General features: G+C 39.0%; 2 protein-coding genes across 4 annotated transcripts; one reads left to right on the top strand and one right to left on the bottom strand.

The window, feature by feature from the left end:
• Window positions 1-7,414, bottom strand: LOC127416989 (histone-lysine N-methyltransferase KMT5B). Of its 3 annotated transcripts, none has more exons than XM_051656656.1 (9): window positions 7,298-7,414; window positions 5,144-5,460; window positions 4,589-4,992; window positions 4,387-4,496; window positions 4,133-4,299; window positions 4,022-4,041; window positions 3,794-3,930; window positions 2,675-2,874; window positions 1-2,536 (listed from the first exon to the last, which is right to left on the bottom strand). In XM_051656656.1, the coding sequence occupies exons 2-9, from the start codon at window positions 5,295-5,297 to the stop codon at window positions 1,179-1,181; spliced, it is 2,550 nt and encodes an 849-aa protein (XP_051512616.1). In that variant the 5' UTR covers window positions 5,298-5,460; window positions 7,298-7,414; the 3' UTR covers window positions 1-1,178. The 3 variants fall into 3 exon arrangements, with proteins under 3 accessions (XP_051512616.1, XP_051512617.1, XP_051512615.1); XM_051656657.1 differs by lacking the exon at window positions 7,298-7,414 and adding an exon at window positions 6,326-7,243; XM_051656655.1 differs by lacking the exon at window positions 7,298-7,414 and adding an exon at window positions 6,355-7,243.
• A 31-nt stretch (window positions 7,415-7,445) lies between these two features.
• LOC127416990 (uncharacterized) lies at window positions 7,446-10,986 on the top strand. The gene is made up of 2 exons (XM_051656658.1): window positions 7,446-7,776; window positions 8,271-10,986. Exon 2 carries the CDS (start codon window positions 8,347-8,349, stop codon window positions 9,469-9,471), a length of 1,125 nt encoding a protein of 374 aa, XP_051512618.1. The 5' UTR covers window positions 7,446-7,776; window positions 8,271-8,346; the 3' UTR covers window positions 9,472-10,986.
• Window positions 10,987-12,071: the final 1,085 nt, after the last annotated feature.

Here is a 12,071-nt window from a genome sequence, read left to right as displayed (position 1 = left end):
TTGAAAATGAGTTTTATATTGTTTTCAAGTACTTAAAACAGTTAAATAAAAACAAGTCCCAGAATATACAGAGTGAACAGTATGCCCCCAGATTATGTATACATCCTACATTGTTACTGTCATGATTTTCTTTAGAGTAAGTTTGTGAGTTTGAGACCATTGGAGTTCTGTGATCATTAGGATAATCAGAAGCTAAAAACTTCTTTCAGCCCATAGATGGCAGACCTTTGACACTACAGAATGTAAACTATATAATAAAAGTAAAGATAGAAACAAGTAAAAATAATATAGCCTAATATGGCAGCTGCCTACTAATGGGGTGAACAATGGAAACATACAACTGCTTTTAATACCTCAGGGTTTTTTTTTTTTTTTTTCTTAATTTTTGATCATTTTTAGGCATAGCACAAAATGCACACAAAACCACAAAGTCAATTAGATGTACTGAATAGCACAATGACCATGATTCAGAAAAAAAAAAAAGATTACTGTTTGATAACATTTCAGTACAACCCATTTCTTGAGGACCTCTACCCTTTCTATGGACTTCCAAGGTCACACAAAAAGGTCTGACGTTCACAGAATAATAATTAATTGTCCAATAACTTAATGGACCAGCACCAGACCACCACAATGAGCACCATGGCCTTCCATAGCCAAAATATCTGACACATGATAAAAAGGATTTTAATAAAAAAAAAAAAACTTCAAGTGGTGTGATATTTATAAATTTAAGTATTTTGTCAAAGCTCCTCTGTATTGTTTTCTCAAATATTCCCTTTAGCCAGATCAAGCAGAGGAGAGACACACAATTCTTGAATGCATGGGAACATTGTTGTTTCAATATGAAGGGTCAACCTTTTGAGGTGAAACCATGCAAATGTTTCCTAATGGGATAAACACTTTGCATCATCCTACAGTCACACAAAGCTGAGATTTATGGAATAAAACAGTAAGCTGGACAGAATGCTAACAAACATCAGCACATTATCAGACTTGGATAGAATTCATACATAACCTGTACACTTTCTACAATATTTATATTCATAGTGAGGAAACAAAGAAGTGCCATCACTAACATAAAGATATTTTGCCATGATTTAATTGTACATTTGCATTTTCCTTTTAAATTATTTTTGTCAAATTAACATGATTGAAACAATGGATATTTACACAGCTTATGCATTGAGTCTTAGAGACTGGTCTTCTCTTCTTCTAGAGGAAATGTCAATATCTATGGAATCTTTGCCCACAATAAGACGTAGGCGTTTTGCTGGTGGGAGCGGGATGAAATCATCCTCATTATCAAAGTAGTCCTCTTCTTCGTCATCAGAGGACAATGACTCAACGTCCATGTTCTGGTCTACCTGAGCGCCCACCTTATGATCCAGAACATCCCCTGCTTCTCTCTTCACTATCCCTAAGGTGACATCCTCTGGGTAAGCCCGATGCAAGCCTGTGCTGTCTTCCTCCCGTTTCAGCTGTATCTTAAGCTTGGTAGAGCTGCTGTGGGAGCCGTGGCTGAAGCCATTATTCAGTTGGGCCACGTATTGGCTGCTCCTGTCCTTCTCATGATCTTTACTAAACTTGATGCTGATTTTCGAGGAGCTTGAAGAGTTGGACTCTCTCGGCTCATTTTTACTGCTGCTGCTGTCGCGACGCCTGCGTAGTGTTATCTTGGGGATGCCTGAGTTATTCTGCAAGATCAGCTGAGCATCATAGCGCGTGATCTGCCGCTTTTTCTTGCCCTTTCCTCGGCGGAGGGCCTTGCTGCTTTTAGTGGAGCCATTGTAGTGCTGGTGAGGGCCTGGGAGGCCAAGCACCACCGTCCCGCAGTCTGCTACATCTGCAGCCCTTACTGCATGCCGCAGGTCAGGTACACCCTCCTGGTGAAAGGACTCTCCATAGGAGCCAGAGTTTTCCTGTTTTACTGTCCTCCTCCGTCTGGGACACATGCCTTTCTTAGGACAGCTTGTCTCCAAACTAGGGGTGTTCATCTGGTGCCCAGGTGTAACAGGGATGAGTTCCCCAGGCTCTGCCTTGAGGACATCCCCAATGTGACCTGTGTCGGGGATAAATGGCTGACTTGATGTTTGTGTACTGATATCAGCCCCCTGAGCACCAAGAGAGGTCCTTGTGGACCTACGAGTTCTGTAAGTACAAAGTATGCTATCCTTGCATGGGGAGGCACCCTTTGAAGAGCTCTGATTGTTTTCCAATGGGCGCACCACACTGCCTTTGCCTCCAAAGCCCTGAACAGAAACTCGTCTGGATGTGTCTCTTCTGGAAGGCTCCTTGAGAATCCCATTACCACTCACTCTGCTAGGGGCTTTTGTCCATTCGCTTCGACTCCGTCTTCTTCCTTTAGGCAAAGGCTGTGTGGGCTTTGACTTAAGTCTCTTTGGTAAACTTGAAATATTTGTTTGACTTCGTGTAGAGGATGAGGTAGAAGAAGTGCTTGACAGAGTTTGCCTTGTTGCAGCCTTAGCTTCACCATGCTTTGTGATACAGGACTGTGACGTCCTCTTCCGTAATGCTGGAGAAACACGGAAGAAGAAAAAAAGAAATGATGAGCTTGTGCTTAAACAGGATTACAATGTCCCCCTGGCAGCAATAGCATCAAATTCCAACATCTAACATGACATAAACCAAGAGGAGTTATTACATGTCTCACATGTTTGTACAGTGGTTGGTTCCTGAGAGTCTGCTTCTGCATTGGAGCTGACAGATTGGCTGTCAGAATTCCTGCCACTTTCCCCCAGCTTCTTCAGTCTGTTGAGACGCTTGTCTGTCTCTCTAAGGCCATACTTGCTATTAATCACTGGAGTCTCCACAGGCAACCCTGCTTTCGACTTAAAAGCACCAGTGCCGCGCCTAAAACAAATACCAATGGAGAAAATTTTAATGTTTGCACTGCTAAATTAAAAGGAATAATTCACCCAAAAATTATAATTCTCTCATTATTTACTCACCCTTATGTCATCTCAAACTTGTATGACACTTTCTTCTGTGGAACACAGACAGATATTTTATTGGAGATATGATGTCTGTTTGTCCATACAATGCAAGTGAATTGTGACCAAATTTTCAAGCTCCAAAAAGGAAAAATGCAGCATGAAGTTAATCCATGCAACTCCAGTAGTTTATTCCATGTCTTATGAAGCAATCCAATCAATTTTGGGGTGAGAACAGACCAAACTCCTTTTTCACTATAAATCTTGACATCGGCAGTCTCCATGGTGATTGTGATTTCAAGCTTGATTACACTTCCTAGCGCCATCAAACGCTCTACGCAAACATCAAGCACTAGGAAGAGTAATCAAGCTTGAAATCATGATCGTGCCTAGAGACTGAAATGGCAAGATGTACAGTGACAAATGTGTTTCACTTTGGTCTGTTCTCACCGAAAACTAATTGGATCACTTCTGAAGGCATGGATTAAACCATTGGAGTCTTATGGATTACTTTTATGCTGCCTTTATGTCCTTTCTGAAGTTTGAAATTTTGGTCACCAATTACTTGCATTGTACAGACAAACAGACATCATATCTCCACCAAAATATCTTTGTTTGTGCTCCGCAGAAGAAAGTCAAATGAGTTTGAGACAAAAAGGATGAGTAAATGATGAGAACACTACTTTGGGTGAACTATTCCTTAAAGAATTCTTTCAGAAGAATGGAATGATATAATAGTTTATGAACAGACTTTCTGGTGCACAAGGCTGTTATAGTCATTCATTCCTAACTGCTGAACTGAAAAACATTGGAAACGAGAGGCTTGCAGCACATGATACCTTTCACAAGTATAGCATTCACAGAATTCATTGTTTTCTCCAAAGAATCCATCTCCATAGTAACAAGAGATCTCTTCCCCCGGTTCAATGTCCCGCAGAACCTTCACACAGGCGGTATCTCGGCCTGTTGACACAAACTGTACCAATCCCCACACATCAGCAAAATCTAATTTCCCATTTCTCAGTTAATCTTCATAGGAAGCAGAGTCCAGCCTCACATTTACTTACCTTGCAATTTGGCCGGCAATCTGTAACAAAAATAAAACACCAATTTACTATGATAGACATATCCAGGAATTTATCATGCGTGTGACTGTTTCAATTCTAAAAGAAAAATACCATGGTTTATAAAAGCTGCTGGTCCCAGCCAGAGTTGGGCGCAGTTTTTGCGTGTAGAGTACATGACACTGAAATCATTCTCTCCATGTCGAAGCAACATCCTCTCTTCACTGAGAGACAACTCAGCAATGCATCCCACAAGATGTTCTATTTTATCATTTCTCTTCCTGTAATGCACAGGGGACGAATCAATGATTTAAACAGCCACCATATAGAAGTTGATGACTTGAATTTATAATAAGAGGTGAACTCACCAATCTTTTGTTGCTACAATTTTGGCTCCATTTTGCTCTGAGGAGTAGCGATTGCATGGTAGGATCTCAAACCCGCTGTCTGAAGCAAACATGCGTAGGTAAACAAACACCTGTCGGGACACAAGAAAATAATACTAGTAACAAGTACTACTATTTACCATAAATCATGAATTTACTTTTTTTTATGTTATGTATAATTTACATGCGCTTTGAAGAGCCTCTCCTGGGACTTGGTTTTGTTTAAAAAGTGATTTCTCGTCCAGTCACCGGAGGTCAAAGCCTGGAAAGCTTTATCCAGGTTGTCATGTTTTTTAAAATGCTCGATCACTTCCCTCAGCTCAGCTTGACGACCTTTGATTGGTCGAAACCTAAAAAGGAGCACCACATCAACATCAAAGACAGGCCTAGGTAGAGACGGAGTACTTGAGTCTACTAAGTTAGACATCAGTGTAACAGACCTTGTGTTCATCTTGTGGGTCTGAAAGCCAAGGTAAGGGTCCAGGATCAAGCTTGTACTCAGATCATCATATTCACACAGCTCCTTGGCAGTCATTCCCGATGAGGGAACATGGCGCCGTTCTGCCTCCGGGGGCGCCCCACCGCAACCTGTTAGAATTAGCAGTATTAACAAGGATGAATTCATTTAGGACAGGACCAAGATGCTGTTCTAGCAGTCAAAAAGTTGTTGATGTAGCAATTAAATAAACTGCATGAAGTGGAGCAAGAGCTACTTTAGCCAGCTTGCAAGGGGACTTACGTCGGCTGCATCTCCTGCCACTTGGGGAGCCCTTGCTTTGATGCAGATGTGCTCTCTGTGCGCTTTGCAGCCTGGACTTGCTCACGGGCTGATTACTGGAGAACTTGCTGCCATGTCTCCTGCCATTCAGCACCATGTTCTTGGATTCTCCCATCTACTTCATACCAGCTGGCTGCTTGGAGAAGGTGCATTGAGCTTCTGTGTGCTTGTGAGAAAACATTCAATGAGGAGCCAACAGGAACAACTGATCTGCCGTCTTATCAGCCAAACTCAGGGTACTCCAAATCAAACCTCACTTGTGTTTTCAGTTGCTTGACCTACATAAAATGATAAAAGAGATAATCATATATTCATCTTATCTATCAAAATCAAAACTTAATGTGTTAAAATAGTATGCTGTCCAAATCTTAATCTGAACTTTGAACGCAGGTGTGGCTGATTTCATCCCTCATTCATTCAATCATGCACTATGTTGTGTGAGATGCTGATCAACTTATGTATTATAGAGTTAGAGCGCCACCCCCTGTCTCCTCGTAGAAAATAAAACTACCTTAAATTAAACTACAAACCTAGAATTTAAAATAGCGATTGTCTTGAATAATCTCACATCCACTAATATTTCAAATAATTAATATTACGCATTTAATATGATTGATAAACTGCATTATCATTTACTGTCCACCGTGACTAAAAATACACTCCCATCTAAGCGACCGTGCATTTAAATCCCAACACAAGCCGTATTGACACGCCGATTTACTTTGTAACAAATTAAAGCATAATTGAACCAATGTTTTCGAAAAGGCCAAGGTAGTGTACTATAGTGGCTTTAAATTGCTCAAGTCAGCGAGTTAGGTCGCTTTAAGAGTGGCGAACAACCCACAATGGCAAAGTAAACACTCGGTTAATGCTAATCTAGCTTAGCACCGAGCTAACAAAACAATGAGTCTTGTCGAACCGGTAGACCAAACATCTCTTGAGGCCAAAGTGATACTAAAGCATTACATTAGTTCAGATAAGAGCATGATTGTAACAAATGACTTTATTTTTTCTGAACGGTTACCCAGAGGTGGACATTAACATGCAATGAAGGACTATCACACTGGGCCAAAATGAGCAGCTAACTGCAACACGGCTAACCTACACCCGGAAAAGCCCGATACGGGGAGTGATCTCGCGTACCATGTCCAAACAATACTTTAAATACTAACTTTTCCTCTTCCACGTCAGTGCTTGTACATCACCAAAGTCCAATACGATCGAAAAACATCCCCAAAAACTGTCATACTGACAAAAATATCGTCCAAAAATATTACATTAAAATTCAAGATGGCGATCGGTTCCAGATCAACAGACGACCAGGACAACCGAGCCGACCGAGAAAGAAATAGATCCCAAACTGTTTGGTTTATCTGCTCTAATTTGACGAGCACTGCTTCAATATCACCCCAAGACTGTCCAGATAACGCGGCCGCACAGGAAGAAGGTGGCTGGACGTTAATCAAACGCTGTAAACGCCTCGGCAAACTCTGATGTATACAAAGAGAGCGTTGTTGTTATTCCCCTTTAAATGTGCACTTGCGGCTCAGTGCGCTTGTGTTTCCGTAGAACAGCAACAGCATCCCGCCGCACTACCACCTCTCACTTTCCCAGCTCAAACTTCTCCTCTAGCAACTGTTAGAACACATAATATGTGCAATATTAAATAATAGCGAAAAGCAAAGTATTTTAGTTAGAGCGGATATATGAACAGCAAACGAAGGGCCGTAAACCCCACATGCAGATAGAGAAATGGTTGCCTAATAATGTTGGGAACAGTACATTTCCTCTCATGATTATTTGTTTTGGATTGTCAACTCTTTAGATATGTGTAAGGATGAACGCAAAGCCGTTTTGAGCATTTATATGCAAAATGGAAGGAAATATTTATTTATTTTTCTCTCCCGTTTTAGTTTCTTGTAATTTCGGTGTTTTATACATTTCAACAGAAGTGTACTGTGCATCTCCACGAGTCTGCGCTGTATGAGATACGTTCATTTTCTTAAAAAGATAGATATCAGATATTTGTTAAAAAGAAGACAAGAAGCGATGGAGGAATCAGGAATGTGTCCACACACACAAAAAGATATTTCAAACCATTGATGCGGAACTCACGACAGCAGAAATCGAGAGGCACGCTTGAGCCTGTCCTTCGATCAGCTCTTTCAACCTAAATATTGTTTGAACTGGCAGGAGAACATCCGCAAAACTGTTCTCGAATCAGTTGTAAACACCCCAAGTTGTGGCACGCACTTTGATGATGTCATTCAACAAGAACAACAACTGCCTCTCAATACAGCTTAGCCGCTTAGTTAAAACCAAAGTGCGGACTAATTTTCAGCAATTAAAACGCTCTTTTGCATGAAGAGCCTAGTCAGACTGTCGTTATAGTTTGAGTCAAATTATTGCACTGAGCAAACAAATAAAATATATCGTACGGCTATTGTTATGTGTCAGGCCGCGGCGACGAGCTAACGACGCGTTTCTATTTGCTATAAAACTTGCTTTGTTTTTAAATCATGCATTATTTTTCCCACCAGCATTTTTGAACGGCAGTGATTTATACTGACTTGACATCTGCTAGTATGTTAAAGGTAAGAGCTAATTAGCTAAGTGTTTTATATTTTAGTGTTGTTTTAGTATAAAATAGATGTCAAAAACTAGATGTAAAACTGTATTAACATTATATATGTCGCATATATTAATCAGGGATGCAAACTACATAAAATCAAACAAACTTTCAGCTAAAGTTTCCCTGAAGCTAATTTGCCCAAATTGTTTGAGTAAAGTTTCTTAATTTTCCTTATAAAAAATAACTTGAAAGGGTTACTTTAAGCTTAAACACTTAAACAAAACAAACAAACAAAAAAAGCTTTAAAAATAGCAAAAAGCTTCAAGTACAACAAACAAACAAACTGAAAATATACTTCTGGAACACCTGCTATGTATTCCTCACCTTTTTCATGTCTCACAGATTTGCATCCCTGATTAAAATGTATAAATATATAATTTTTAAAATGTTGAGATGTTCACTCTTGTGGCATTGTCTCTTGCTGCAGATTGTAAATATTGTTTTCTGTTCTGTAAGGTGCAGTCAAACCTCTCTGTGAGAGAGGGCAAGAAAGGATGATCTTGAAGATTTAACCAAAAATCAGAGACCAACAATGCCTCAAAGGAAGAGAGCCCTTGTGCCCATCAGTATGTGGAGAAGAGTTAAAGTTGATGAAGATTACTTCCCTTTCAATTCACTGCCGGTGGAATGTCAGCTCCATGTGCTGTCATTCCTTAGTGAGGTGGACAAGTGCAACTGTGCTCTGGTGTGTGTAAGCTGGAGTTGCCTAGCACGCTCCGGGAAGCTGTGGAGAGTTGCCGACTATTCCCGCCGTGGCGTGTTTCATCTCGGCCAGGAAGGGCTGCTTGTTTCCAACAGAGAGTTTGAGCGTTGGAAATCATGGGTACACCATTACACTCATCATCTTATATCTCGTGGGGCTAGTTTGCTTACACTTAAGGCCAGTTTTGATCTAGGGGACCAGTGCAATAAATGGGGCGAGCTCCTCTCACACCTGCTTGAGAATGTCCATTGCCGCGATCTCAGTCATTTAGATTTAAATTGGACGTTCACGCTGCTGGAGCCCCTTGACCTCCGTGTTCACACCAGTTCTAGTTCTCATCAAGAAAACATAACCAAGATGGACCAAGTCAATAACTTCCAGATTCTTCTTTCCAGACTTGTCCACAGTTGCCCCAAGATAGCCAAAATGCGTCTGCACTTTGACTGGTCCGAAACATCGGTTACATTGATTACTCAATTTCAACACCTCCGTATCTTAGAACTGAAGTACTTTTGGGTCTTTAAAGGCGTCAGCCCAAACACTTTACAGACACTGACTAAATCGCTGCCTAATCTTAAATCTCTCACTCTCCATGTTCTTGTACCACTGCGGAATTTAGGCATCTCATACACCCTTGAATCTCTGTCTCTTGAGTTCTTGGATGTGTCACCCAGTCGTGGTCTGGTCTTCTCCTGCCTCAACCTCCCAGCGCTGCGAGAGCTGCGGGCCAAAAAGATTGTCCGGGGTATAACTCTGGACCGCCGAACCAGACTCCAGATACAGAGCCGATGGCCTTGCCTGTATCAGGTCTTGCGTGAAGGGACACCCAAACTACAGGCCCTTAATAATGAAAGACTTCTTCCCAACTGGAAAGAGCAAAGTTACAGAGAGCTAACCTCAATCCTCCAGCAGTCTTGCTACTGTCTTCAGCATTTAGACAGCTGGCTCTGGTGAAATCAAGTCTTAAACAATCATAGGCTACATGTAATGGCCTGAAGGGACACAGTCACATCCTGACTGCACTTTGACATGAAGAAAACCAAAATTAGAAGGACCAAAATATCATTAGATAACACAATTTGCATGACAACAAGCATCTTCTCTAATTAAAAATACTTCGAGCTGTAATCTAATTTTGCACTAGCTACCCTTGCCAGCAACACAGGAGTAATTTAATTACATTTAAATATAGGCCCTTTTTTTTTTTTTTTTTTTTTTTAAACCTTAAAACTGATGCCTAAAAAGAAAACAATGTTACAGTTTTGGTTTGTGTAGTGCTATCAAGGTTTAAATGAAGAGTTTCTGAACAGAAGCTCTTACAGAAGTGTGTGCATTTTTTTAGGAGCTTAGTTGAATTCAGGAAAATAGTTCTATTGTGCAAAAGAAGCCAGCTATGAGGACAAAGCGGATTGCAGCAAGCATATGTTGATCACATTGACAAGAACGTTTATTCCTTACATTTCATTCCTTTTGTATTTCAGTAGGAATAATCAAGTAGTTTTTTTTTTTTTTTTTTTGCCTTTATTTGTGTGTATCTCTGTCCTGAACTAGATTTTATTTCAGTGAGTATTCAGCAATCTGTGACCAGTTTAATCATTTCTTATATTCTGATAACATTCCTCTGTATATTTCAGGCCGTGCTCAAGCATTTCAGACTTTTACATCTTCAGACAATTTTGCATTTTTAATCTTCTTTCTTTCATAAACTGGAATTTAAGTAGAAAGATTTTATTTTTTATTAAGCCTAATGATTTGGTATTTTAAGGATGGTCACATGGGTGAGAACATGTATTGCATTGTATCCAGATGTTTTTCCTTGGTTGTGGCAAATCTCTTATATAATTAAAGGCATAACAGTATTTGAGTTTAGGACCTTCTAAAGTAGCGAGAGTAAAACCTTGAAACTACTCAAAATGAAATGCTAATACATAGTTTATAAGGTATCAGGTGACCCATGCATAAGCCTACATTGACTGTGATGAAATATGCAGCGTTTTTTTGCTAACCATGAAAATACATTTTAAAGACATAGTGTACTTTAAAGACACAGTGTGCCTTCAATGAAGTTTGTCATCTGGATAATATTTTCTTTAATTTTATGAAATGAAAATGTTGCCTTTAGCCTCAAAAACTAATAGAACAAGTCATATAATTTATTTCATATGGATAAAAGAAACTGTTGTGATGACCTGCAGTTGCATTTGTAAACAATATTACCCAATGGATGAATTGTGTGATTTGTGTGCAGTACCTCATGCTCGTCCACAGGAGGTCAGAATACTCTTTCCTTTCTTACCTGTTTTGTTTCTTTCTTACCATCCATAATTATATGGTTTTTTTTTTCTGTTTTCAGCAGTGGTGCTATGATAAAACAGTTCTGTGTACTGACTGAAATTGGAACTGCTATAATAAATTGAGATGATTTTACTGAATAATATTTATCCTGTTTTATTTTACATTTATATATTACCGTAAAATAAAAGTTATGGCCATATATTTTCAACCTGGACAAATCTCTGACAAGTCTCTTTCGTGTCCTGTCTACCAATGTTAATATCATTTTTACTTCTAAATTATTTTAAATGATACCTAATTTTTTTGAAGAAATAAAATACTGTCATATAGTCATATTATGCAGACATGAATCTGTTAAAGTAACATAGTGAATGATCATATATTTTGCCAAAGCAAATTGTTTACATTCTAGTGTAGTTGCTTAAAGCCTTTCTAAATCCAGAATGGAAGAAGAGGTGTGCATAAAATGAAGTCATAATTTCGCTTATTTCTTTCAGTTGCAAATTACCATGGCATTTTAAACCAAGAGGCCAGTCTTCGATAGATTAAGCTCACATTTCCCATACCATGAACTTTTTCAAGGATAAAAGGTTAACATTTAACATATTTTCAAGAATATTCAAAGTTTAATTCAAGTTGATCTCAGTCCACAGCATTTGTAGCATAATGTTGATCACCAAATATAAAATAAAATAATTTTAACTGGTCCCTCCTTTTCTTTAAAAAAATATAAAAATAAATGTGACAGGCACTTACAATGAAAGTGAATGGGGCCAATTTTTGGAGGGTTTAAAGGCAGAAATGTGAAACTTATTATTTTATTAAAGCACTTACATAAATTCTTATGTTAAAAAATCGTGTATTATTTAAACTGTAAATTTGTTTAAATAGATTTTAATGGTCGTTTTACGGTTTACAGTGTTACACTGTCAGGGCAACGAAGATGTAAACATGGACAACTTTACACAGAAAAGGTTAGTATGCGATTTTAGCACACAGAAATGTGGTTAACACAAATATTGTTTATGTTTTGTGGCTATATTTTTTAAAAAGTGAGTATTTGAATGTTAACTGATTGGCCCCCATTCACTTTCATTGTAAGTGCCTCACTGGAACACAAATTTTTGCTTTTATTTTTTTGTGATTTTATTTTATTTTTTTAATTTTAAAGAAAAGGAGGAACAAGTCAAAATTAGTTTTTGTGGTAATCAACATTATGCCACAAATGTGTGTCTCTGTCAAGTGAGCTTAACTTGTAT

The sequence above is a fragment of the Myxocyprinus asiaticus genome, chromosome 26 (genome assembly GCF_019703515.2).
Source record: "Myxocyprinus asiaticus isolate MX2 ecotype Aquarium Trade chromosome 26, UBuf_Myxa_2, whole genome shotgun sequence".
Taxonomy (NCBI): Eukaryota; Metazoa; Chordata; class Actinopteri; order Cypriniformes; family Catostomidae; genus Myxocyprinus; species Myxocyprinus asiaticus.
This window is presented reverse-complemented; position numbering and strand designations above follow the sequence as displayed.